This window comes from Buteo buteo, chromosome 13, assembly GCF_964188355.1.
Source record: "Buteo buteo chromosome 13, bButBut1.hap1.1, whole genome shotgun sequence".
Classification (NCBI taxonomy): Eukaryota; Metazoa; Chordata; class Aves; order Accipitriformes; family Accipitridae; genus Buteo; species Buteo buteo.
Genome location: NC_134183.1, coordinates 32,172,131 through 32,197,881, shown reverse-complemented (window position 1 = coordinate 32,197,881; position 25,751 = coordinate 32,172,131). Strand labels below are relative to the sequence as shown.

At 34.3% G+C, this 25,751-nt stretch overlaps 1 protein-coding gene across 4 annotated transcripts in view; it reads left to right on the top strand.

Annotated features, from left to right (window-relative positions):
• LRRC49 (leucine rich repeat containing 49) overlaps positions 1-24,096 on the top strand; it is a 52,896-nt gene extending 28,800 nt beyond the window's left edge. Inside the window, exons 11-17 of one of the 4 annotated variants that reach the window (XM_075045414.1) lie at positions 6,606-6,689; positions 11,549-11,700; positions 14,558-14,795; positions 15,904-16,089; positions 20,011-20,120; positions 20,795-20,945; positions 22,968-24,096. In XM_075045414.1, the coding sequence (XP_074901515.1) occupies positions 6,606-6,689; positions 11,549-11,700; positions 14,558-14,795; positions 15,904-16,089; positions 20,011-20,120; positions 20,795-20,945; positions 22,968-23,174 (1,128 nt within the window). In that variant the 3' untranslated portion in view covers positions 23,175-24,096. The remainder of the gene's footprint in view (positions 1-6,605; positions 6,690-11,548; positions 11,701-14,557; positions 14,796-15,903; positions 16,090-20,010; positions 20,121-20,794; positions 20,946-22,967) is intronic. The other 3 variants (XM_075045415.1, XM_075045416.1, XM_075045417.1) reach the window with 3 other exon arrangements.
• The last annotated feature ends 1,655 nt before the right edge of the window (positions 24,097-25,751 follow it).

The following is a 25,751-nucleotide window of genomic DNA, read 5'->3' as shown; positions in this document are numbered from 1 at the left end:
TGTAAAATATAACATGTATGTGGAAAACATTTTAATTTAAAAAATAAAGTGCTTTGGGACATGAGTTACTTCCAGCATCGAAAATACTAAATACTTGTTTGTTTGCAGGTATTCTATGGGTTGGGTTGTTTTTTATTTTTGTGAATTTATACTGACTTAATTGAATACTTGCTAATTGCTTTGCTTTTAAAAAGATTGTTTTCTCAGTATTATTTCAGAAACTTGAGTCACATAAAGAAAACATCTCTCCCTTTTCCCTCCCCCTCCCCCAGCCCCTTCTCAAGAGGTGAAGGGATCCTGGTAGAACTCTCAGTGATGGCAAAAACTGTAGGAAGAGCTCAAACTCCTTTTGAGGCTCTATGGGATCTGTATAGGTAAAAAGCTATTAGAAATGCACAGCCATGGGAAAAACTTAATCTGGGTTCACACCTTGTTAAACATCAGAGAATCAACCACAAGACAAAAAGCCATAGAAAACCAGGCTTCACCAGTTGTGCTGCTCATAAATCTATTTGTAAAAAGAATGTGTTTTGCGTTCTTTTTATTTGCCCTCTGGTTTTTAAGCCTTGAACTTTAACATATTCTCCATGTAGAAGGTGCTATATGTTTTCTTCAGTAAAATCTGTTACCCAGATAGTCATACGACTTAAACAGGGATTTTAAGAAAAATAACAAGTATCATGAGATTTGTGATAAAATTAGAGAGTTGGCAATGCCAAATCCAGCTATTCTGCCTGGTAATGCAACATGCTGTTGCCATTGGATGTAAGGGTAAATGTAACTTGGGGGGGGGAATGGAAGTACAATATTGGGTGTGTGCTTTTTCTCGCTCAATTAATATACCTAAACCCTAATTACATTTATAGGATCTTTTCTTCATCAGTCTGAAGAGTGTCCAGACCATTTTGAACTTAAGTGTTGCTTTGTCTTGTAAAGAACTGAGAGTTGGACCAGGATGTTGGTTCTTTCTGACTAGGAATTCTTCCCTAACCTGTTTAGCAGCTCTTCTCCTCAAGAACTGAGTTTTACACAATTGTTACATCTGCTTTTAACTTTTCTTTTACTTGCTGGCTTCACTGAGACAAGAAAATTATTTCAAGAAAGAATAAAATCTGAAGGATATTTTCACAAGTTTGTAAGAGACTTTGAAGCTTTATTCATGTTGGTTTTCAAGAAGACATATGCTCTTTGGTGCTAGGCCTTTTCTGTGGGATTCTCTGGAGAAAGGGAACCTCAGAGCAAAAGTCTGTTGGTAACTGCCTCTGCTTTAGGGAATTATTCAGAAACATATAGCTGCCATGAAAGTCAAATACCCTGCACTTCAAATAAAACTTTTTTTGCATTGTAATTGTTCTAATATTTCTTAATATTAGGGCAGATTGGCCTTTATTCAAGGGATTGTATCATGTTATGACAACTTTTAAACCCTGACCCATGGGGAAGTTGGTATTTTCTTAGGCCATCTCATTCCTAAGCCATTTCTGAATGTAAGTTTTAAGCTCTTAAACCACTGTGGCATGGACCCAGTGGTGGTGAAATAGTGGAGGTTAGTCACCTGTAATGAGTTTCACTGTAAGACTGTAAACACTTATTCATTGTCCACGCTAGAAGATGATTTTTCAGCTGAAAAACCCATCCGCTTTGCACTGTGTATCTAAAACATAAACTCAGTGGAGATCTTTTATTTCTCTTAACTTTCATAGATCAATCTAGAGGCTTAAAGAGTGGGGAGGGGGCTGAATTACAGTGGCTGGACAGATTACTGTGTGTCTGTCACCTGTATTAACCATCAGTAACTGTAACAGTTATACTTTTACCTCACAACTAAGGTGGACAAATGTGACTTGATTTATGGCTCAATGAAATATTCCTATGTGAAATTGAAGTGTATTACAGTCAAAGCAGGCTCAGGTTGCATATGTAGTCATTTACATTGTTTGGTTAACATAGTAAAATGGTTGGTTTTTTGGGCATTGAAACTTTCTGAATGTGTGTTGTAGTTTGAACTTTTTCAAAAGTGGACCTATCCAGTGGCACTTACAGTTTAGCTGTGACTTATCACTTTTTTCCTCCAGTCTTTCGTAACAGTAAGCAGATACTGTCTGCAGACATGTAATAAAATATTAAAATATGAATGAAATGTGTACATATTCCTTACTGAGAAATTAGTTAACCAGGAACACCTGCTATCCATCTCTTTAAATACACTTTCTCAACAGAATTTGCTAAGAGTATATATATTTAAATATGTGTGTATATATAGTAATAGTTTATATATATTTTTTTTTAATGTATTGTGGTTCCCAAATTGAAAGACAAGCTGCATATTTTTAACAGTAAAACTTTTGCTGCTTTTCACTGAGGTTTAATAGGTTTTGGATGCTGAGAGCTGTGTTTTGTTTTGATTATTTGCTTAGATATTATCTCTGCTGATCAGGGAGTAGGTTCTACTGCTTTATCCAGAATAGAATTCATTGTTGATTCCATCACTACTGTGAAGTATTCTGGGTTTTTTAGGGATGAATCCCTAATTTTTTTTTTCTTTCCACTTGAAGATAAGATACTTTGGGAACTTCTGGAGTCATTCTTATGCATCATAATCCTCTCTCTTAAATCAGGTCTTGTGAAAATATACTAGATTAATACTAAAAGTAAAAAAGGGAGGTATATCTCGTTGTCAAGTATTACTTAAAGAACAAATCATCAAAAACTTTGTGCTTGCTATTTTGTATGGCTATATTTTTACTAGAAACATCCTTACATTCTTACTTCATTCTTGTGTAAAGTCAGCCTCTGTGGTATACATAATGAAAAGTAGCCTGCTTTCTGCAAGTATAAGTGAGCTGAATTTTGTGTATTTTAAGCGTACTATGTTGAGTCTCTTATGACTTGAAAGCTTAAATGTATATTCCAGGCCATTCTTTGTATTCTTCTTTTTTTTTTTTTCGTTACCTGAAGTAGTTTATATCAAGTATACTATAGCTGTTTCTAATCTTTAGTAAAATTATTTGAATAATCTTAAAGTAGATGTGCTATGGAAATGAAATGCTGCATTCCTTGTGTGCTAACTTAGTATCTTTTTCTCCTGTGACTTAAATGGTATCATTTGTTGAAAAAGTACTTGTTTGACTAATAGTAAAGCAGTAGTGAGGAATAATATGTGCATTCCCCTGAGGTCTCTTTAGGATCCTTCTCAGGTCTTGCTGGATGTTACCTCTTAAAGGACTGATGACATAGATTTTGGCCGAACCTATCATTATGTGCTCATGTAGCAGCAGGGGGAGCTATCAGCATGCCAAAGCTACACATACAGTTCTGTTACAGCTCTAATGGAAAGTTTTTATAAGGGTGGTAATAGCTTTAATGTGCCTTATTCTTCTTGTGTTCTGTTGCTACTTTTGCTTCACACTGAGAATGTAAACCTGCAGCCTCAAAATCTCATTGCAGAAAGTGAGATTTATGCTTCTTTAGGAAGTATATTCCTCTCTCTCTCTCATGGCTTCTTTGCCATTTAGTAAGTTTTTAAACTAATAAATGGAGGAGTTTTCAATATACAAGAGGACATCCAAGTTCTTTTGTAGTGATCTAGCACTTCAACCTTCTGGAAAAGCATCCTCCTCCTTGCCCAGCAAAGTTTGGTTTTAAGATGAAACAAAGTGATGGACAATAGCAGTAGAATAATGAGGGGAAACAAAGAATAAGGGAGATAGAAAGAATTTCAAAAGAGCTGGAGCTAAAAGAGAAGAAGGGGTAATAGTAAAAATAAATTGTGGCAAAGTTATTAAGGCCTTTGTTTTATAACTTTATGGGTTTTCTGGGGTTTTGGGGGGGGGTGTATTTCAAGATTGATTGCATGTGTTGTGTAAGATTAATCAAGAAATGTATACGGATTTGATTTCCATAAAAAGTAAATTTGGCCTTTGATCTTTATTCAGGTATTTTCTCTGTCATTCTGCCTTTATGAATACTGAGTAAAACAAGGATATATTTTCTGTTTAGGCTGAGCAATTTCTTTTGTAAGAGAAATAGTATTTTTTAAATGTCTGTAATTAGGATAAACTCTTGATTAAAAAAAAAAAAGTCTTATTCAGTTAATAAGACTTTTTTTAGAATGTAATTTGCATTAGTTCATTTCATTCTTTGTGTTGAGATGGTGTTGGCAGGGGAAGTACTGGACTGATTTGAATGAGGGCAGTAGACCCTCATGTATGGAAGACAGTGTCATGAAGTACACATTTGAACTGGATTAAGGGAAGGCTTTGAGAAGGAAGATAGAGTAAGAAGAGACATTTGTGGAAGCTGAGAGAAAACTCAGGGAACTTTGTGGATGTTTGTGTTAAAGCTTGAAAAAAAATTTAAGTTGTTTTGAAAGGAATAAAATTAACGAAGGCTAATTTCATATAGATTAGTGTCATTTTGTTCTCTAATTCTCCCCTTTCCCAGTGCGAAAGACAACAATACCTCAGTTTGGAGTTGAGTCTGATGACTGGCCAGCTGTTTTCTGCCAAATAGAATGGATAATTTCTGCTTCCTCTCCCTTGGTGGGAAAACTAGGTTACATTTCTTTCTACATATCAATTTTATATAATCAAGCTTCTAGGGAACAAAAAAAAAATAAAATTGATACTTCTAAACATACTTTAAGTTATTTAATATGTTCTATGTGTTGAAAAGTCATTAGAGAAGACTAAGACACCAAAATTGTAAAAAGCTTGTTTCTTTAGGAAGCCAAGTTAAAAATCATAAATGCAAGGTCAAATGAAGAGATTTAATCAGAAAATAAAAAAAATCCAAAACAAATCTAACCCACTTTCTGTAGAAGGATATCACTAATGTAGTTTGCTAGTATTTGTACTTTATTTTGACTTCATGTTTTTTAAAGTAAACACAAACTTAGTATGCTGTGACACGTAATTGGGATAAGCAGCTGTCATAAGAATAATGTTTGTATTTCTTAACATTTTGAATTGTATCTTGAGGAACAGTACGTTTTTGTTTTGCATTATTAATTCTAGATTCATATTTGTGGCATATTACCTGTATAGGGTTTATTTCATGATTTTCACAGCCTCACCCTGAACCTTCCCATTCAGGTATTGGGTTTTATTGTGTGGCATTTTGTTGTATTGGGATCTAGAAGGCTGCCTGTATCTGTGTGTGGCTTTATTTAATTATTTATTGTTGATCTTCCTTTAATGTGGACTAGTGACCTTTTTAGGTCTCTTCTAACCTGGATAATTCTGTAATTCTATGATACCAGTCCCTTGATAATACCCTGGTTAGGAAAAACTGAAAAGCCCAATAGCTGAGGGGGCTGCCAACAAAACATGGATGTCAAAATCCATGGGTTTCAGGGGGGCTGTACACAGATAAGAGTAAGTTTGCTACGTGAACCTAACTACTTATGCTTTGGAAATTATTTTCTTAAAAATGTAATAGCGATGCGAAGTGTGAAGTTCCTGTTGTATTTTACTTTCCAGTCAGCATTCACCCATGTGCTTAGGGGTTCTTGCAATGCTCTAAACATAGCATGTTTTATTTATATAGAAATTTTCACATAGGAATATGTCTTCATGGTTGATGATGTTTTCTGTTCATTTTTGTTTGTTAATATTCTTAACACATAACTTTATGGAAAGTGAAAGTGAACAGGTTAGGACAGGAGCTTTCTATTTCGAGGGAAATCAAAACACTTTCTGTATGTTCTGGGAAGATACTTTAATAGAAACACCCAAATGGCATGTGAAGTAAATCAAGATAAGTTAAAGTATGACTCCCAAATATTTGTGTTGGAAGGACTCTACACTTTTTACTTCATAGTGAACATTTCTTTTGTTACTTGGAAAATATATGTTCTAAAAATACTGTGCTGTGAGAATGTTTAGACTTCTGTAAACAGGGAGCATTCAACCTAATATGGGTGTACTGCAGTATTAAATGATGTACCAGGAAAATTAAGCATCTTCACTTACATGACTTTCATTATTTAGGAATCAGTGGCTTTCTTCTTGAAACTTCTTCTTGAATAGGTAATAATATTGATGAGAAACAATGTTAATGTACTATAGTTAACTTTGAAAATATTCTTTTCTTCTCAAGTTCTGTTGCTGATTGAGAAAAGTAAGCCCCTGGAAACAGTTTAGAATTATAAAAATCAGTCTTAGAGTATGATTTGAGCATAAATAGAATTAAGCTCATTCACTCTGTCTTTTCTTACAAAAAAATTACTAATTACAAAACCCACTACAAAGATAGGAATATATAATGCACAGTTATATTTTTAAATGTTCTTTTTCACTGTCGTACTCACCATATGCTTTATACTTTTTCAAAGACCTTTACAAATACTAGTTTTAAATAGCTTTATCTTCAGTATTTGTATCTGAGTAGGTATCTATTTCTTCTGTATTTCTCGATTTATTTATAATGACCAATTTTATGGGTTTTAATAATATTTAGAAACATTAAAATGTTTAAAATCCTAAAATTGTATTAAAATTTACATTTCAAATACTACCACAAAAATATATTAATAATTTATCAGTAATACTTCTCCGAACCTGATTAATTTCTCCTTTTATGAAGTTGTTTCTTTTTTCATCCAGGAAGAAGAAAGACGTATGGCATCTGTTGCAGCAAGGAAAGAGGAAGAAAGGAAGCGTGAAAGCCATAAACAGACCTTGCTTAAGGTATTTTCTATGGCTGTTCTAAACCTACTGTAAACCAGTTTACAGCAATAATCTATATCCTAATATTTTTTGCTGTAGTTCTTGCATATCCCCATATACCTTTATCTCTTTAAACTTTTTTTTATAGCTTAAACAGTGCACTCCACAATTGAAACTCTCTTCAGTGAACTATGCAAGTTATACTGAATACATGAGTGTGATATATGTAAAAGGAGGGCAAACTTCATTTTCATGAGTCAGAGATAAAGTAAATCCAGAGTAAAGTAAAGGACTTTTCAGTGATTTAAAATTCTTTGAACTTGGTCTCCCCCATTTCAGGTGAGTGCTCTCACTGCTGCCATGCAGGGTGTTCTGAAGTAGTTTTTCCTTAATTCTTTCCTGTTGAAGTTGTTCCTTTTTGTGGAAAGAGTTGAGCAGTCATCAGCGCAGGAGCTGGACTCCAGCTGTCTTCTTTTTCAGAAGAACGTTTATCTACCAGACCACCTGGCCTGGTTAATGCTTATATACATGAGATGGAATAGCTCTAACAGGGGAGACTGAGGTGCACTCCAGAATACTCTTATGGAGCTGGTGAGTAAATGACCTATGTTGCTAATAGGAGACCAAAGTTCAAGGATCAAAGAGTGTCTGCATTCCATTTGTTGTGTGAATATTGCCATTTGTCTCCAAATCATTTTTCTTTGGAGAAAAAAGTGCCTAAAACTCTTTGTCATCTAGTAATGGTTATACAAAAAGCTCTTTCAGTTTGGCAGTCAAACAAACAATCAAACAATTTTCATGTATCCATAATGTTAAGTTGCCTAGGTAAAATATTTCATGAAGGGGATTAGATTGAAAGTAGTTGCAGGAGGCTGTAAGAAGTGTAGCAAATGTATACAGCTCTGAAAAATAGACACGAACAGAATGTTAACAGTATATTAAAAGGTGTTCTAAGTATATAAGAAAAAACAAACCCAAGAACCTAAGTATATGAAGGGGTGGGGGAAGAATTCCATGTCTAGTGCCTAAGAATATATTTTGATTTTCTGTATATTTGTATCCATGTATATTTTGATTTTCTGTTTAAAAACAACAACAACAATATATCAAAGAAGTCTTAGGTACAGTTTTTGGGTTTGTTTTGTCGTTGTTGTTGGTTTTTTTGTTTTGTTTTGTGGGTTTTTGTTTTTGTTTTTTTTTATTATTTTTTTATTATTATTTATTAGTGTTGTAGTTTGGCTTCCCGCCCCCCCCCCCCCCCCCCCCCCCGGTAACATACTGATGTGTTTAAAGTCTCTTCAGGTTTGAAGTTTTGGTGTCAGTTCTTAGTAACATAAAGAAATGGGAGTTAGTAAATAATATTCACATATGGTGTTATTTTATGCCGTTGAAAAGCTAACTGTGTCTTTGGACTGGAAAAAAAGTAGGTGCTTATTTGTAGTTCATGTTCTTAACCATTGATGTGATGTTTCCTTGGAGCAGAGGGATTGCTTGTCTTGATGGCCGAGATTTCTCAGTGCATTTAGCTAATGGAAATTTCCCTTAGAAGGAAAAAATACATGTTTAATGTATAATGCCCTTATTACTTAGACTTCAACATTAAACTGTAGCTTTTGTAATTTAATCAAGGTGTCTTTATTACCTTCAAGTAGCTGAGTGGCATGAGAGCCAAATACCAATATCTTTTGCATGATTCAGTGATTTTGTATATCTTTCCTTTGTAAATATTTTCTGTGTTACGATTATGGTTTCTTTTTCCCTGTTCCACACATTTGAATTGAAAGGAACATATCTGCTCATAGATACAATGTCCAGTGAAAAAAGTTGCGAACTGCAGGGTTTTCTTCATAGTTAAATCTGAAGAAAATATTTAGAGAATTATGTTCTGCAATTTTTGTTGCTGTCACTTTCCTCCAAAATTTCTTAAACTATACACAGTGTAAATGAAATTATAAGCACTCATTCAGTAGCAAACAGTTGCTGTTTTCCTGTATTCCTGCATAAAAGAAGTTAATTTCAGCAATGACATCTCTTGTTTTTCCCTTGCTGATACTTGTCTACCCTAGCAGCAGAGTTTCTTCATCTCTCTTTTTCCAGACTATTTTTTTATTGCTTAAAACTCACTCCTCTGAGAAAGTTTGAGAATAGAGGCTGAACTTACTATTTACTGGAACAAGAAGTAGTTATCGGTAGCAGAATCTTCATACTTCTAAAATCTGCTTTTTGTAAAATGAATTCTTGGAAGTTTCCAAAGCTCTATAGGAATCCAGCAGCCCACAGCTGAGGGCTAACAAAGCAGTAGAGCTGTACAGTAGTTGAGGTTATGAGGAGACCTTCACCCTGCAGAACAAACAGAATTTTGTAAATGTGATTGGAAGAAAATGCTGACTATTTCAACTTCCCCTACTTTCTGTGACATGGAGCCCAGTCATCACTGAAGTCTGTAAATGTTGGGCGCTTAGTGTTGTCTAACGAGATTAACACCATAACACTCTGGGCCAATTGAATGTGAAATAGAGTTTTGAGCTCTTTAAAATGGAAAAACTTTCAGAAGAGGAAAACTTTTAAAGTAGTTTCCATGTACTTTCAGTGTCCATTATAGACAATTATGGACATAATTTTTATCAACATTTAAAGTCTAGTAGATCTATCTTCATTATCAGTCAATGAGACAGATCATGGTGTTTAATAGCTGCAGCATGAGGGATTTGCTTGTAGGTATTAAATGTTTTACAGTGAAACATTTATATGCAGTTGTTCTTTATTCTTAAGGTAATACCTAGGTTCCACAAATTAGCAGTGACAGATGAAGAAATACTTGCTTTTTTTGTTGATCAACTATTTTCTGTCGTTCAAAGAAATATTCATTTCTAGTGCTTAACACTTCACATCTCCAACACCGAGTACTGTGAGGAACATTCTTAGTGAACTATGTTGCAGTGATGTCTGTAACTCCCCCATGGTGAAAGGAATTATGTAAAAACATGATGGTAACAGTTATGTGTTACTTCTATAGATTAAACCTAGGAGCATAGCGAGTATAGGTCAAACTTAATGTATCAAGAGTGTTAATTGCAAATTGTAAAATTAGGTTTACCCTGGTCCCCTGCCTTTCTCCATAGGCATATGAAATAAACTAGCTTTTTTTCCCCCTTATTCGAAAAAAGGGGCTATAATAAAAGTTGGTGTTTTGTGTTGATTTTTTTGTCCCCAGCCATAGAGTCTGTCTTAAAACAGAAATGTAAATGTTCAATTTCAAAACAAATAAAGCCTTTCTAGCCTTCAGGATTTTTGGTACAGCCTTCTAAATCCTAATCAATATTGTGTTGTTTTCTTGTAACTGAATCAGCCCAACAAAATATTCTAAAGGATAGAGGAACTAATGTAATGATATTTAAAGTTATGATATTAGACAGGGTTTTAACACTGGTAAGAAATTGATAAAGGTGGTTAGCTTATGCTCTAAGGAGATAATTTTTGATGGGGATTTACCTTGCCTGAGATCCTTTTGGACCCAATTTGAGGTGATTGCAACTTGAAACTAAGAAGTAATTGCTGTTTCAATTCAAAATTTCATAGTATTGAAGTAGAATATTCATTAATACATCCAAAGAGTATGCAGCCTTTACCCTTCCCCTGTTTATGGGTAAAATTAGTGACAAATACAGAGGCTGCCTATGAACTGCTTTTTATACTATATGGGGCAAATTTGGGTTTGCTTTCCCCCCCGTCCATTCCAAAATATCAGGATGTTTGTCTGTATTCAAATTCCAATAGTGATGTTCTGAAGTATATGAGAGAAATTAAAGGATTCTTAGAATATCATGGTTTCGTTTTCTCCATGTTTTGTGGATGTAAATTTATTTAATGCAAAGCTCCTCTATAATACTTCTCAGAAATTTTAAGTCACTGTTTGAGTTTCATTGAGGGTAGTCTTGACAGTGAGATGGCTGACTTCCAGAGAATGAGATCTGGTTCAGAAAAACCAAATTAAGTGAAACTAACAATGAATTTACCCTTTGATATTATTTATGTTGCGCAGTTTTCATTCGATGAAGAGTTCAGTTGCCAGGCCATGAGCTCTTACGAAGCACCTTGTTGTTTAACCTTTTACAGTATGTTAAATTAGATGTATTAAACCATATATCTCTATATGATACAATAGAATAATAACCTCCATATACAATTGTAGGTAACTGACACAATTTGCACGACTATACAAGAACAAGTACTTAATAGACTTCTGAAATAGTGGTTCATTGACAAGACCTGTCTAGAATAAAAAAACTACTTAAACTATTACAAAATATTTGAACTTAGATCTGTTGTAGTCCTTGTGTCTATCACAAAGGTGATTTCATTTTCTGTTTTTATGAAATGGACTTTTTACGTTTTTCAGAAGATAACTTTTTTCCCCCATGCAGACTATGTTGCAATTACTACTAAGACTTAACAGCAATTGTGTAACTGTTTTAGCTTAAGTGCTAGGGTCACTCTAGCAGCATGGAGGAAGGTCCAAGCAGTCTACCCTGTTTTGTGGGAGAAGTATTACAAGCAGCTCCAGCCTGTCAAAATGAGACTTCTGTGGTTATCTAAACAAATAATTTAACTTTATTCTTTCACAAGTTGTGGATGTATTATGTTACTTTTCTTGTTTCTATTACTGCAAATTTTGTGAAATCATTCGTTTGCTGGCAGTTATGCAAAATAGCACTAGAGTGGTGCACTGATTTTAATGCATAACCACCAACCAGTACTATCACTTCTTCAATTTAAAACGCTTAAAATGTTTTGATTAAACAGCACATTTCTTTCAGAATAAACAATTGTGTTGATACTGCACTGTTATAACTTATTATGACTTTTATATCTTGTTTCAGGAAAAGAAACGGTTAACTATTTGTAATATTGCCCGTCAGTGGGAGATACAGCAGAATCGAATAGCTCTTGTGGCTTCTTTAAACCAAGATAAAGATAACGAGCCCTGTCAGATCAATGGCAGTGCTGCATATGTATTTCCTGAAGAAAGCAGGTATTTTATTGGGAAACACTTCTTGTTCATGTCTTATATTCCAGGTTACTACTTCTCACTTCTGACATCTCACTGTATTTCATTATCAAAAGTAATATATCCAAATTAATCCTGAAAAGATGTTTTACTTTGTGATTAAACCTGTTGGCCATTAGTAATAAGTAATATATATTAAATAAGTAATATAACAGCAACTTATTGACTGTCTAAGCTAAATTATGATGTGATTTTGCTAAATAAGAGAGGTCTTCATATCTGTAAGAAATGTTAAGTATGAATTCTTGAGCCTTCTTAAGGCTGTTCATTTCCTTGACAGCTTAGATTGTTGCCTTCAGTTGAAATGAATAAAATGAGGATGTATGAGCATTACAAATGTTTGTAACCTCTTTGTGTATCAAGACCTTTCATAAACTGAGTGTTGATTTAATGTTCTTAGTTTGAACAGTAGCATCTCTTATTGGACACCTTTCATACCCATGCTATTTTAACAATAGCAGTTCTTTGACTTAGGAAAAATTATTTTAGGAATAAAACAAAGATAACTTTTGCATTTTTGGTTTAAAATATAACTATATTATTTTTGTGGTGCACTTTGTGGCTTGCTTATTTACATCTAAAAGGTGGCCATCTGGCATTCTATATAATTTAAAAACCAAATGCAGAATTTAATGAGCAAGATGTGCCTTAGATTGGCTAAAACCAGACTAGCACACTTTCAACCTGGCTACCTCAGGCAAAAGGCTGAAAAAATAGGCTGCATGAATTCAGTAGCAAGTACAGCTTCTTGCTGTGCCCAATCAACACTGGAAATATCAGGTACAGGCAAGAAGTCTTTGCCTCTCACAAACAGAACCCATTGGAGTTTCAGTCTAGTATTGGCTAGACCTGGTTTTTATATGCAGTAGAGTGCTGCATCTTTTGAAACATTTTTTTTCTTAGTATTTTTAAATTGCTATAATCCTTTTCCTTCTTGTGCTTCCAAAGCTTTCCCCTGAACATATGTTTAGCCACTGCTTTCTTGCCTTTGTGGCTTCTTCACAATTTAATTGAGTGTTAGTAATCATCCCCTGTGACCAAGTCAATGTAACTATGGTAGCTTGAGCATCATCCTGTAAATGAACAGATTCTCATTGCTTGAGAAATCATGCTTTTAAGTAACATTAAGACTTTTTCCATGGAGTTGTAGGAAAGATCTTGGTGTATTTCTATCTCTGCTTATGCTGGATACAGTGACTAAAGTTGGTTTATTCCTTGTAGTTTCCTGACCACAAATGTTAGGATTTTTTTGTCAAATCTACAGTAGTAAAACATAACGCATAAAATCTGTTTCCATGTTCTTGTGAAAAGTATATGTAGTTTAAGATTTGTAGAATATGTTGTAGAAATCAAAGTGGTTAGTTTAATGAAATATCAAATTTCAGCCTCCCCGAGATGTTAACAAAATAAACCATGTGCTTTATTTGCATATATTATAGTTGTCTTATGCAGATTACAGTGCATTTAGTTTTCTGAACTGGAGACATAGAGTTGGAATTTTTCTTTTTTATGACTGGTTAGAGAAATGAAAGTGTGATAGTGATCTTTATCATGAATTTATATTGGCTTAAATGGATTAATGAAGATGTGGCCCTGTGCTTTCAAATTAAGAAGCTGTAGATAACACTGCCTTTTTTTTGCCTTGAAGCCGTGTTGTTCTTTAATCCCCTCTAAGTTAAAATTGACATTGATCTACTACTGTGTTGTATAATGGTGAAGAATTTCAGAAGATATTTTCAAGATGAGTGACTAAGCAATAAAATGGCAGGTGAAATTCAGCATAATTAGTAAGTACAGCTTCACATATGAATTGATGAACTCTCAACATTTCCAGCCAAGAGTGAAAGCTTAGAGTTGGTTGATTTTGTCAAGAAAACATCAGTCAAGTGGTCACTAGTAGTCAAAAAAACAAACTAGATTAAAAATACTAGGAAGGTAGTAAAGAATAAAATAGTAACAATCATTACACAACTTTCTAAACCTGTGATTTGTGCTCATCTTGAATTCTCTGTGCACTACAGGTCCAGTCAGCTGAGTGTATCATGTTGGAAGTTAAGATGCAGAGAGATGAGAGTTGAGAATACCTGGATTTATTGCTTTATTTTAAAATCGCTCTTGTGACTTGGAAAGATCCCATTATTTTAAAGAAACACTTATTCATCCCTATTAGTTATGGCTTATTATCCTTGTTTAATCCTCAAGATTATTCTCATCTCTAAGCAGAATAATGAATCCTGATATCCTGATCCGATAATGGGACATATGGGTTTGAGGAAGGAGTAGTACTCTTGTTCAAGAACAAAAATAACTGTTCAGTATTGTGAATAGCATTATCCTGGATTGGTTTTAGCAACTGTCTGTTCTTAAAGTGATGACTCATGTCATAACTTTTACATTTCATGTAGAAAACAGAATGTGAAGGTGACTTTGCTTTAATAATAGACTGTTTGAAATTGTTTTTACATATCTAAAGCAACATGAAATATATTACCATTCTGAGTTAAAATTTTTAAGCAGATTATTAAATGAATGATTTCTTTCTTTATTTAATATTTTCCCCCTGCCCCTATCCAGCTCAAATACACCCAAAGCCTTTCTGCCAAAGAAGTAGAACATTTGCAGTGTTACTTGGCGGAAAGAGAATTTTCTAGCCCTTAATGTTTTTGAACAAGATTAGTTACTGCAAAGGAATGAATGCTGAGAAATGCAATCATATTTGACAGTTGGGTTTTGATAAATGAAGGGACTGTCATTTAATAGAATGATGTTACTACCTCAAAATAATCTCATTTATATCACTGCATTTTTATTTCCTCCACAGGTCTCTTGATACAATATTGAGCAGTGCAGTACAAGGCTTGTCTGTTCTTGAGTCTCATTTAGTGGAAGTGGAAGGAGACACTCTTTGCTTGTATGGTGCTGGAGCGCTGGAGTGCCTGGATCGAAACTGGAGTGTTCAAACAGCTGGAATTATTGTCACAGTCTCCTTTATGTTCATAGAATTTGATGAAATTGTTCAAGCATTAACAAAATTGAAGATAAAATTTCCTAATTCTGTGGTAAGAATGCCTCAGATTTCAGCTATGTGAACAGCTATGGAATATGTATTCTCTAATAGAACCTTAATTTGGTATAGTTACCCTTGAGTGCTTTCATATAAATAGGTAGGTTTGTGAATTACATATTTGCTTGGTGTTACCCTATAATGCCAACTTTAACTTGAAACTTCCTAAAAATCAAGACTTAAATTTACATACTTACACAGGATGGTGTTTTCTTTTCAGACTGGTTATTATTTCTCTTAATTCCTTTGACCTAGCTGATTACTTTTAAGTTGGAAAATTGATGTGTAAATACAGTATTGCTCTTCTGTAATACTGTTATGGATTCATGGTATCAGGGGACCTTCATTTGTGTTGTGAGTTCAAAGATCAAATAGTTGATAGGATAAAAAGAGAGAGGTAAAATTCAAAGGGAATAGCTAGCTAAATCAGTATAGCCTTTGGAATTCCTCAGTTCTTGATGAAGCAAAACAACATAAGTGAGATGTCCCTTTAGTACTACTTTTTTTTCTATTTTTTTTTCTTGGACATTTAAATCAGTTGTTTTGAAGCAAATAGTAAAATAGTGATAACATATATAAAGCAACTTGTTGCTCAGATGATATGCCTCTTGAGCTTCCTGATTCTTATTAATGTTTTGAGTATAACAGAAATTAATGGTTTAATTGAGTTCATGGGGAACTTAAGACAAATTGATCTATCTCAATGAAGCAATTGTTCTGTTGTTGGGGGAGAATTTCTTAGGGGGGGTAGCAGAATCTCAACTAAATTTTTATCTTCACCATCAATTTTTCCTCCTTCCCCTTCCCTCAGTAATGCTACCGTGTAGCCAAATACATCATGCTCATAGGAGCACTAGTGTAGGGCATGGTTCAAAGAGTGAGCAGGATATGACTGAATGCCAGCCTACCATGGGCAAAAAAAGCAGAATATTTAAAAACATATATTGTACTTATTTTTATGTGTGGATGTTGCAGTTGCTTTACTTGCAGAATTAAACATTGTTCAAGTAGTATCACTGCTTTTTGAAACATTGAAAATATTAGTGTCCACTCTTTATTGTTTCCTTATTGAATTTATTGTGGTTTGACTTTTTTTTTTTAAGCACCTGAAGTTTAAGGAGACAAATCTCGTGATGCTGCAGCAATTCAATGCATTAGCCCAGATGCATCGCATTGAACAGTTGACAGTTGATCCTCAGGGAAATCCGGTTGTCAACTTTTCTTTGTGGAAATACTATGTTCTGTTTAGACTGAATCATTTTAATCTACAGAAGATAAATGGAGTAAAGGTAGGGTAGTGTTGCTTCCTTCCTATTGTTGGTCTTACAAGATAAATTAGCATTATTTTTAAAAAAAGCAGATGAACTGCTAATAAAGTGAGCAGAACCCTGTTAATGTCCTTTCAGTATTGGGGGCTGGGAATTTTAAGACAACTTCACCATGTATTTCTTGTGTTGTGCATTTGTTACGTCTACCTGTACTGTGTTATAATTAACAATGGTGATAAGATTCTTAGTTGCCATAAAAATGTTGTATTGTCTCAGATGTTTGCAATTGCAAATGACAGTCCATATCTATATCTGAGTGGTTGGGATTTACCTGAAGGGAATTTTTTTTATTATTTCTGCATGTGTTTCTAAAAAAAAAAAAAAAAAAAAAAAAATTCCCACAAACACCCCCCCAAAAAAACTTAAAAAAAAAAAATTAAACTGCACAATTTTTTGATTTTTAAGAAGCACTTCATTATGTTCAAAATGATCACAGTGCTGACACTGAATATTTGTGCAAAAATGTGCATTTGACAGACTACTTAGTAGTTTACAGTATGTGATTATTTCTTCCAGTGTTACACAATATAGCTAAAATCATATTTTCTTCTTTAAGCCTATCACAGGAAAAAGTCTGTCAAATAGATTTTTATTTTTTTTCTTCCTCCTGCTTGCTATGTACAAGATTGTTAGTGTGGTCTTTTTTGTTGGGTGTGTATTTTATGTTTAAATAAATAGAAAGTTAAGACACTAATATTGCTATTCTTTGTACTTTGTATTCCCCTTTACATCAGTTGAAAGTAAATTTATTCAAGCATATAAAATGTTTATTTTATACTTGGGCTTTGATCATAAAGGGAGTGAGAATAGTTATGATGCAACAGTCTTTTAATGTGTATTCAATTTAAATGCTAAATAAGTTGAAGTGGTGTTGTGGAAGTTAATTAGAGCAAAAATAATACATAGCTTTAGTGTGTAGATCTGGTATTTTAATTTGGTCATCATCATCATATGTTTTGGATTAGATACTTGTTATCTGATACAGCCATAGCATGAATGTTGTGGTTTACTTGGTTTTAGTTCTGTAAAACATGCATTAGTTGCATGGAAGAGCAGGAGTTGGGTTAAAGAGCTTACCTGAATTAACTATCAGGGAAAGGATGAGAAAAGATGAAGGCAAATATGACTCTCTCCAACAGCACAGTATCTTGAAAAGAAAAAAAAAAAAAGGTGGTAGTAATCCCACAAGAACTTTTAAAATAACTTTGAATTTACAAAAAATGCCCATCAAAGTTGATTTAAAAAAACTCACAATTATTTAAGCAGACTTTTTGCTACTATCTCAAAGTCATCAAATTCAGTCTTTGAAGAGAAACTTTGAATTTAATAGTGCTTGGGGATGGGTTTAGTAAATGGATTTACATGTAGCACAGCATGCTTTTTATGTATGACATATATCAAATCTTAAATACATATGACTGAAGAACATTTTTGTCCTCAACAAACTTTTTCAGCCAGACCACACTATATGAAGATGTGCATACAGAAATTTTTTCCTAGTGTCATTAATCATTTGAAAAGTGCCACAGCCAAGCAGAAGAAAGAGATGAGCTCTGATTGCTGTTTTTCATTAGTCTACGGCAGAAGTCATGGTATCCAGCTTTGCAGATGTATATTACCTTTTCTTTTAAAATCCATAAAAGAAAATCCTGTTTCAATGTGAAGAATACAAACCCCTGAAGTGTGGTCTCAGACCTTAGATCAGCCCTAAATAATAGTTTGATGATGGAAAGGGAAATGTGCATATTCTGCTATTCTGATTACCATTTGTGTGCAATGTTTGTGAAGACTACTTTGTTGCCAGCTCTAGGGTACATATAATTGGGGAGTAAAAGCAATATATACTAACTGAATTAACTAAATAAATTGCATAACTCTAACACTTTTAAACTTAAAAGCTTCATTATACATATTTTTTTTTAATTTTCTCCCCAGCTTCTCTCTTCCATTCCACTTGTGTTCCAGGCTAGAAGCTGAGTCTTAGTCTCCCCCTAACAATGATTTTGTTCCCTTGTCAAACAGCTACATTTACTAACTGTGAAGAAGCAAATTCTTTTCATTGAGATACACTACTTGAAGTTTTTCCCAGTGATACTGATCTCAGATTAAGAGTTGTCAAGGTCTGAAGTTACTAAACTCTACAAAATGCTTTATACCAAGTGGTATGGCATACAATATAACAGATGCATCACATTTACTGAATTGGTGCCTGTTTTCTGTACTTGCCAAGTAGCAGGCATAATAGACTTAAACTTATGTGATGTTACAGTTATAATCTTTTTGTGATTAATGGAGCAAACAAGGTACTGGAGTAAGATAGAGAACACGAGTTTCTGTGAACTAGAGAGTGTATTCAGCATTGCTGGCTCTGTTGACCTGGTCCTTATGCTTCTCTTAACATAAATAAATAAATTAAAATCACTTATTTTTCCAGCAGACACTTCTGCCTGCATTGGTCTTTGTTTCCCTAGCTGCCTTCTGTGCTCTTTGTTTTAGACCTTGCTTCTGTTAACAGATTATTCAGCGAGGTCATCTACTCTTAGGCTACTAAATAAAAATTTTTAAGTGAAAATGAGCAAATCTAAACACTGAAAATGGAATTGACTTTACATTTCTAATTTCCTGATCTATGTTTTTGCTGGTGAATTTCTCCCAGCATTATGCTGTTGCAGTGTAATTTAGGCAAAGGTAGATTGTATAGTCTATAAACATTAAACAAGAATATAGTAAAATTACATTAATTTGGATCAAAATTCCATTTTACTCGCACGTTTGAATAATACAGAACACAAAAATTGTCTGGAAGTACTTAGTAACTATTGTGAGTATCAAAGTTTATTTAATAAAGGATTGCTTTCCAAAAATATGTTATAAGATGAACGGAAATTAAATTTGATCTAGAAGTTAAGTAGTCACTGAGTGAGTTTCATTGTCCTGTGTTATCCAGGTCAGATTTAGATGATCATAAAGATTTCTTCTGCACTCACTGGAAAGCCAGGAGTCTGGAAACCGTGCCAACAAACTTCTGGCAGTTGAAGTCAGTTCATAGTTTGGCCATCAGGGCAGGAGAAACACAGGCCATGGTCTCCAGAGGTTACAAGCCAAGACAAACAAAAAACAACAATCACTACCAAAAAATAAACCCCTTCCACCTTCTTTATACAAAATTGAAATGTGTAACATTAATTTTGAAAACTTTTCAACTATTGAAAATTAAAGAGATATCTGTAACTTAGTGTTGACAACAACTGTATGGATGATATTTAGAGAAGTATAATGGAGGAACACTTATGGGGGGGGGGGGGGAGGGAGAAAAATACAGAGAAAATAGTCTTTCTTTTTTTTTTTTCTTCCCCCTTTTTTTTCCTCTCTAAAGCCTCTGTTTCTATTAAGCCTTCTCTATGATGCTGCCAAAACAAGAGAGACGATAACTTCTCTTTTCACATGTGGGTGCCCAGAATCTTTTCATTTCTCCAGCATAACTTGATCAAAAATTTTCCAGTAGACCTTTGTAAGTGCATGCAGTATGGAGCAGAATTAACATGTCTGGCCTTCAGATACTCAATGTAAGAAATTATTATAATATTCTTTTCATGAAGACTGTCGTGAAGCACAGGGTAGCATGCGTATACATTGAAGTTTCCAGAATTACAGGAAATAAAACAAGCAGCAGTACCTCATTTGGTTTCTTTTAAAGTACGCTTAAGGTGCCAGTAAAAGCAAATCTATGTTTTGAAGATATGCCTGGAGCAGATCTGTATGCAGTGTTCTGTATAACAAATTTCAGTTAATTCTCAATGTACATATATAATGAAATATCAATGTGCTAGTTCTGAAACTTAACTTTTCTTTTTTCTTTTCATTTTCCCCCTTCCTTCACAGGTTACTGGAAACGATATTGTAATGGCAGAAAGGCTTTTTGGCATTCTGGCATATGTAGCATCTTCTGAGCTGCCACATTATCGCATGCTTTCATTAATTGGAGAATCTAGGTAAAATAGAATGAACGGAACTGGAATTTGTCCAGAATGTATCGTTTAATTCTGTTGCACACTGTCATGGTAAATTCTTTCTAGGTGAAAAGATAAAAATTTCACAAAAAACATCTTACAGAAGGTAAGTTCTCTGCTTATTGCAGAAATATTAGCATCTCCTGATTCACGTAGCCAGAGATTTTCACAGAAGTATGAAGTCTGCTGACTAAGATTAAAAGGCATATCCACACAAATGTACTGCTTGTTTAATTCTCCAATTGTACTGGTATTGGTGAAGATTTATGGACTCTCACAATGAAGACTGTCTATTTTTAGTGGGTGTTTTATAGTGGGTGACTATAACAGTCAACAGATTTAAGAGTTGGTGCTGTAAGAAAAAAGGTGCACAAAATATTTTTAGTCTTCTGTGATATGTAGTTAATAAGTTTAAGCTGCAGGACTTCCTATTTAGGAGATGCTATGTGATATGTGTCAAAAAGTCAGTTGTATAGAAGCAAATTAACAGAGGGTTGTATGTATTTTGAGTAACTTGAGCATGCAATAAACTTGAAAGTTCATATAGTATCTGTTCAAAGGGAGAAAAGAAAAAAAATTCACAATCACTAGAAACATCTGCACTTTAAAAAAGTTTCCAATAATTAAAACTGTAAATCTCTATCATCTTTTCACAGGAGGAAGCAATTCCATTATCTGCTGGAGGGAAAGGGAAAGAAATCTGGGATTGGGAGTGAGGAAAGTAGTGATAACAGAAGTGGAGGGGAAAGCACAACTCGAGCAACATTGAATTACATGACAAAGGACTTTCATATGGAAAAGCTTGAGGTACGTATATCAATACGAAATACTTTCATCCTCTATTATATAACCTTAGGCTACTACTCATGGAATTTGTCTATATATCAAGTTTCAGTTGTGCTATTGAGAATGGTGGTCTTAAAATATCACTGCTTACCATATATACACATATGATCAAACATTTCATCTGTCTGATCTTTGCCAGAATACTGGATAATTGTCAGTTTCTGTCTTTAGTGAAGTGGTTCCTGAACAGTGCCACAGTCTCAGAAATATATTCTCACCTACAAGCCTTATGTTCATAACAAAAGGTACCTGCATTAGTAAAATATAAGAAGTGTGCACAGTTTTTTACAAAGAAAAATGTCTATTGCACCTTAGGATTTTCTAATGGAGTTGGAAAGTCAGAAAGTATATCCCAAAATGAATTGGTGAAGAACTCCTTCAGGCAAGATTTGAGATAGCACAGGCTGGAGTAATAAAGAGCTGTTTCGTAGCCTTTAAATGAGCTACAGGAAAATAAATATATAGGAAATGTATTAGGTTTAATTATTAATAAAATTGCAAGCTGGCTTGTTTCAGACAAGTGCATCAGTCACGCTTGTTTTAGTTTGCATTTCTGATCTGCTAACTCTTTTGCTTGGGCAGAGGAAAATTGTTCCCAGGGAGAATATGCTTCTTTCAGCCACAATCTCCTTTCTGAGCAGTATGCACCCTGCTTCCCACATTTGTCCCGCTACTTGCTTTTTGAATTCAGTTATTGCATTGAGGTTTTGTTATCTCAGATCCATAGCATAAAAAAGAGACAGTGACTGCATGTGTGGAGAGATGAAATTAAAAAAACTTTTTCGTTTCAAAAGCTGTGATAGTAGCTCTTAAAACTTTGAATGGCATAGAGTAAGACAGTGAAGCGTTCCTCTTGTCCTTTACCATGGAACAAGCACTTTAATAAAATAAGCTTGGCATTTGTACAGTCCACTAAATACATACATTGTTTTCTCTTCCCAGTGCAGAAATTTACACCTTGTCCTTTGTAACAGCATTATGTATGTGACAGCAGATATTACAGGATGTCACAAAAGAAGAGTAAGATAGGCAAAAAAGACTGATGCCAGTTGCCCATCAGCAGTAAACTAACATTATAAATGTGATTGAATAAGTTTATCACTGAAGATGACAGTCTGAGTCACTGATTGATAATTTGGTTTTTTTAGATGAAACAGCTGGAAAGTATTTTCTTTGCTTTATCACTCATTTAAGAAAACTTCTGTTTTGATGGCCTGAAGCATGACCTAACATTTTTAACAGTGCCACAAATCAAACTAGTTAGATATTTAGCACTAATATAACTTACTGTTCAAAGTTTATTATGGCATTTTATAGAAACAGGGATTAATATGGCTTGAGTGACTAAAATGTGGAGCTAGTAGTTGCACAAAGTGCAATATTTTTTATTATTTTTTAGAGGTTCAGGTTCCTTCAGTATCTAATGTAGTACATGTTAGGAACCATGCAGTTGTCAGAGTCCATCAGGTAACCTGTGGAAGGGCTGCATACTGGCATATTTTCCTGTGACAATATGCTTAGTTCTTGTTAGGGCAGGTAGATGAACATGTACCTTCCAAGATGTACTTTCCAACTATTCTGCTATAATCATGAAAAGCTGGGAAGGGAGAGAAAGAAGGAAAGTAGTCTGGTGCCTAATAATTTCTGTAAATTTTCACTGCTATGCCAGAAGACAACAAAAATCATAATGCTGTTAAAAGATATTTACCTGACTATTTAAAAGTAGATTTCAGATAAATTAATGAATGACTATAATATGAATATTATGAATACAGTAAGATTCTGTGGCCGCACTCATAAAAGCTTGACTTATACCTTGGGCCATGCAACTTAAAACCAACAGGAGGAAGTGTGCAATGGCCTCTTTGCCTGCTAATCGCTATGTTCTTTAATTCATTAAATTTTTGTGGTTGTTTTTTGTTTGCTCTTATTTAACCTTTTCTTCCTTTGTCTTATACAATGTGTAATGGTTCTCCTATGCAGGAAATCAAGGAGAGAAAAACATTTTGCCAGACATATGTCGAGAACTTGGTGAAAGAAGCAGCTGACATCAATATGAAAAATGAGTCTTTGCAGAAGCTCTGGCCTCAAATGTTCATTGAGCTTGTCAGAGATGCAGTGATAGAAATACGCAATAAAAATTCCTACATGAAACTCTGCTTACAGCGTATCACTGATCAAAAACAGTAGAGTCAAGGCTTGTTGTCTTGCAAGATTTTGGTTTCAGTAGTCTATGATGTTTTACAGACTTGAAACAATAGGATATTTAAAATTACCATCACTATGGCATACTTCACTCACCCCACTCCACGCACACACACCCCTCAAAGGAATGCCTTTAAATCTTAATTTACTCTTGATAGTTTTGAAATAAAGGTTTACTTGGATACTGCTTTAACAATGCTTCCTTGGCTAAAGTGATGACATAGAATAGAAGTAACTTGGTGATTGTCATGTTTTATTAAGTTCTTGTTTGTTTTTTTCTGCTACCCTTGCTTCTGTAGTGCTACAGCATTGATTTTTAAGGAACAAATTTACACTCTGCTTGCCTTATTTTTTATTGAATGCTTTTTAATTGTCACGTTTTTGACTGTTTGCTGCTGTTTAAAAAAAAAATCAAGATTAGTAGCTGATTTTTTAATGAGCAAAAGCAAATAAATTATTTTTACACCCTGAACTTGATGAAGACTTATTATTATTATTGTTCAACTTGTGAGGTTATAGAACACTTTTTCACACCCAGTGCCATCACAGTGCTCAGTATATCAGCATTTAATGAGCCTAATTCTCAACTGAACAAATGGCCCAAACTTGGCTTCAAGTGGTTTTCATTAATTTAATTTGTATTAGTTTGTGTGAATTATTATAGGTAAAATATGAATTCGAGGTATATTCACTTAAGCTTTATTTTTGTTCTGTTAAAATATGTTAATAATACAATTTTTTTTGTTTCTTGATTACTGAATTACTAATTTTTGACGTTTGTCAAGGTCAAATGAGCTAAAATGCATGCAGTACATTTGGTAAGGAAACTGATGACTACTGTTCAGTTGTAATTAATTTCTGTGACTGTGTGAAAATTTCATATTTGTTATCAATAAAAATAAATTCTTCACTTTTGCCCTTCACAGATACTGTAAATAAGTACTGAGTGCAAAGAAAAGACTTCTGCCTAATGCCACATGAAGAGATGAGACACAACTTGCCCCCCAAAATCAACTGTGAATGGGTAGAAAAAAATCACATTCCATAGTACAATAAATTCCACTGTAAACACCTTACCAGCTTCTGCCCAGAAATTGAATTTAGGAACTGTTAGCGAGCCCAGGTGATTCCCAGGGCTAGTGTTTATATGCAGGAAGAAGGTCGTGCGATTTAAACTTATTATTGTAGTTCCATTTTATCTTAACTAAAAAAATCCAGAACCTTTGTGCATTCTTTTACTCAACTCAAATTGATCTTCTTTTACTTAAGCACATTTATAAAAAAGAAATATTCGTAACCAAAGAAAACTTCCTGCAAGGGTTTCTACTTTACCTGTACAAGGCTTTCTGGCAAAGTAGAGATGCAAATACATGTTTTTAAATTTCTGTGCCCTGAAAATAGCCTTGAATGAGTAGCAGGAGTCAGGTGGTCATAGGCATTTTGGAATATACAGTGTACTTGCATTCAGGTCAAGCTGGTGCATCTAAATTGTCAGAATCCACTTCCAGAGCACAGGTTAACAATAGCATGTGTACTGTTAAATGTAATTTTCAATTCAGTTTTTGTTTTATGTGATCTTCTAAAGCATACTTGCAGGTAGTTGCTTTTCAGTCTTTACAGGATTTAATGGACGTTAAGTCACTTAAATTCTAAGGAAATGTTAAACGTCCTGAAGAAACTGCTGCAGCAGTCGGTAGAATTTAATAGAAACAATCATCCCTCCAGGATTTTTGAACTGCTTCATGGAATTTATAGTAAGATTAGTGTGTTTGATAGGATTTTTTTTCTTTCCATTGGAAAACTGCGCTGTCAAGTTTTATGGTTCATTTTATTGAGGGAACAAATTAAGACCACACAAAATGTGAGAAAAGGAGAGTTTACCTTACAGAAATAATATAGAAATGATCATGCAAAAGTTTTTTGGATCCATCAGCTCCTTTACATCATTTGGGGGGGGGGGGGGGGGGGGGAAGTGGAGCAATTCCAGCTTCTGCATGGGGACAGAAACCTCAGCAGCTGTGTGAAAGCACAGAACTCTCCTGATGATGTAGCTGGAGCAGATGGGCCCCTTTTGAATCGGATTCAGCAACAATAAAAGATGGAAAAAAAATGTTTTAGGAGGGGTGGATTGGTCTAGAGGAACAGGAAGTTCTCCATGGGAAAATCCAGAGAAAGCCAGACTTTGTCACTGAGGCTTTAGAAGCATAATCCTGATTAGAGGCTTTAAGGTAGGGTCTTGAAAAAAGTAAGTGAAATGAATCAGAGGGTGTTGACTGTGAGTTGTAGAAACATCTCCCTAAAATGCTTTGTATTCCCAGTGGTCTGTGAATGCTGCTAGTTTGGACTTTTTTCACTAATAGCAGCTGTTTCATAACAGGATTGCTAAATGGCTGAAGCGAGGGTAGCTAGGCAGCTATTTTAAATGAAAAGATTCATGTTGAGCTGCATATGGTTTTTTTCACATAGAACCAGTAGGAAGAAAAAAAACTTATATTTTTACTAATTCTCTTTAGGAAATACATGAATGATGGACTAAAGTGATGTTAGACCTAAGAGTATGTA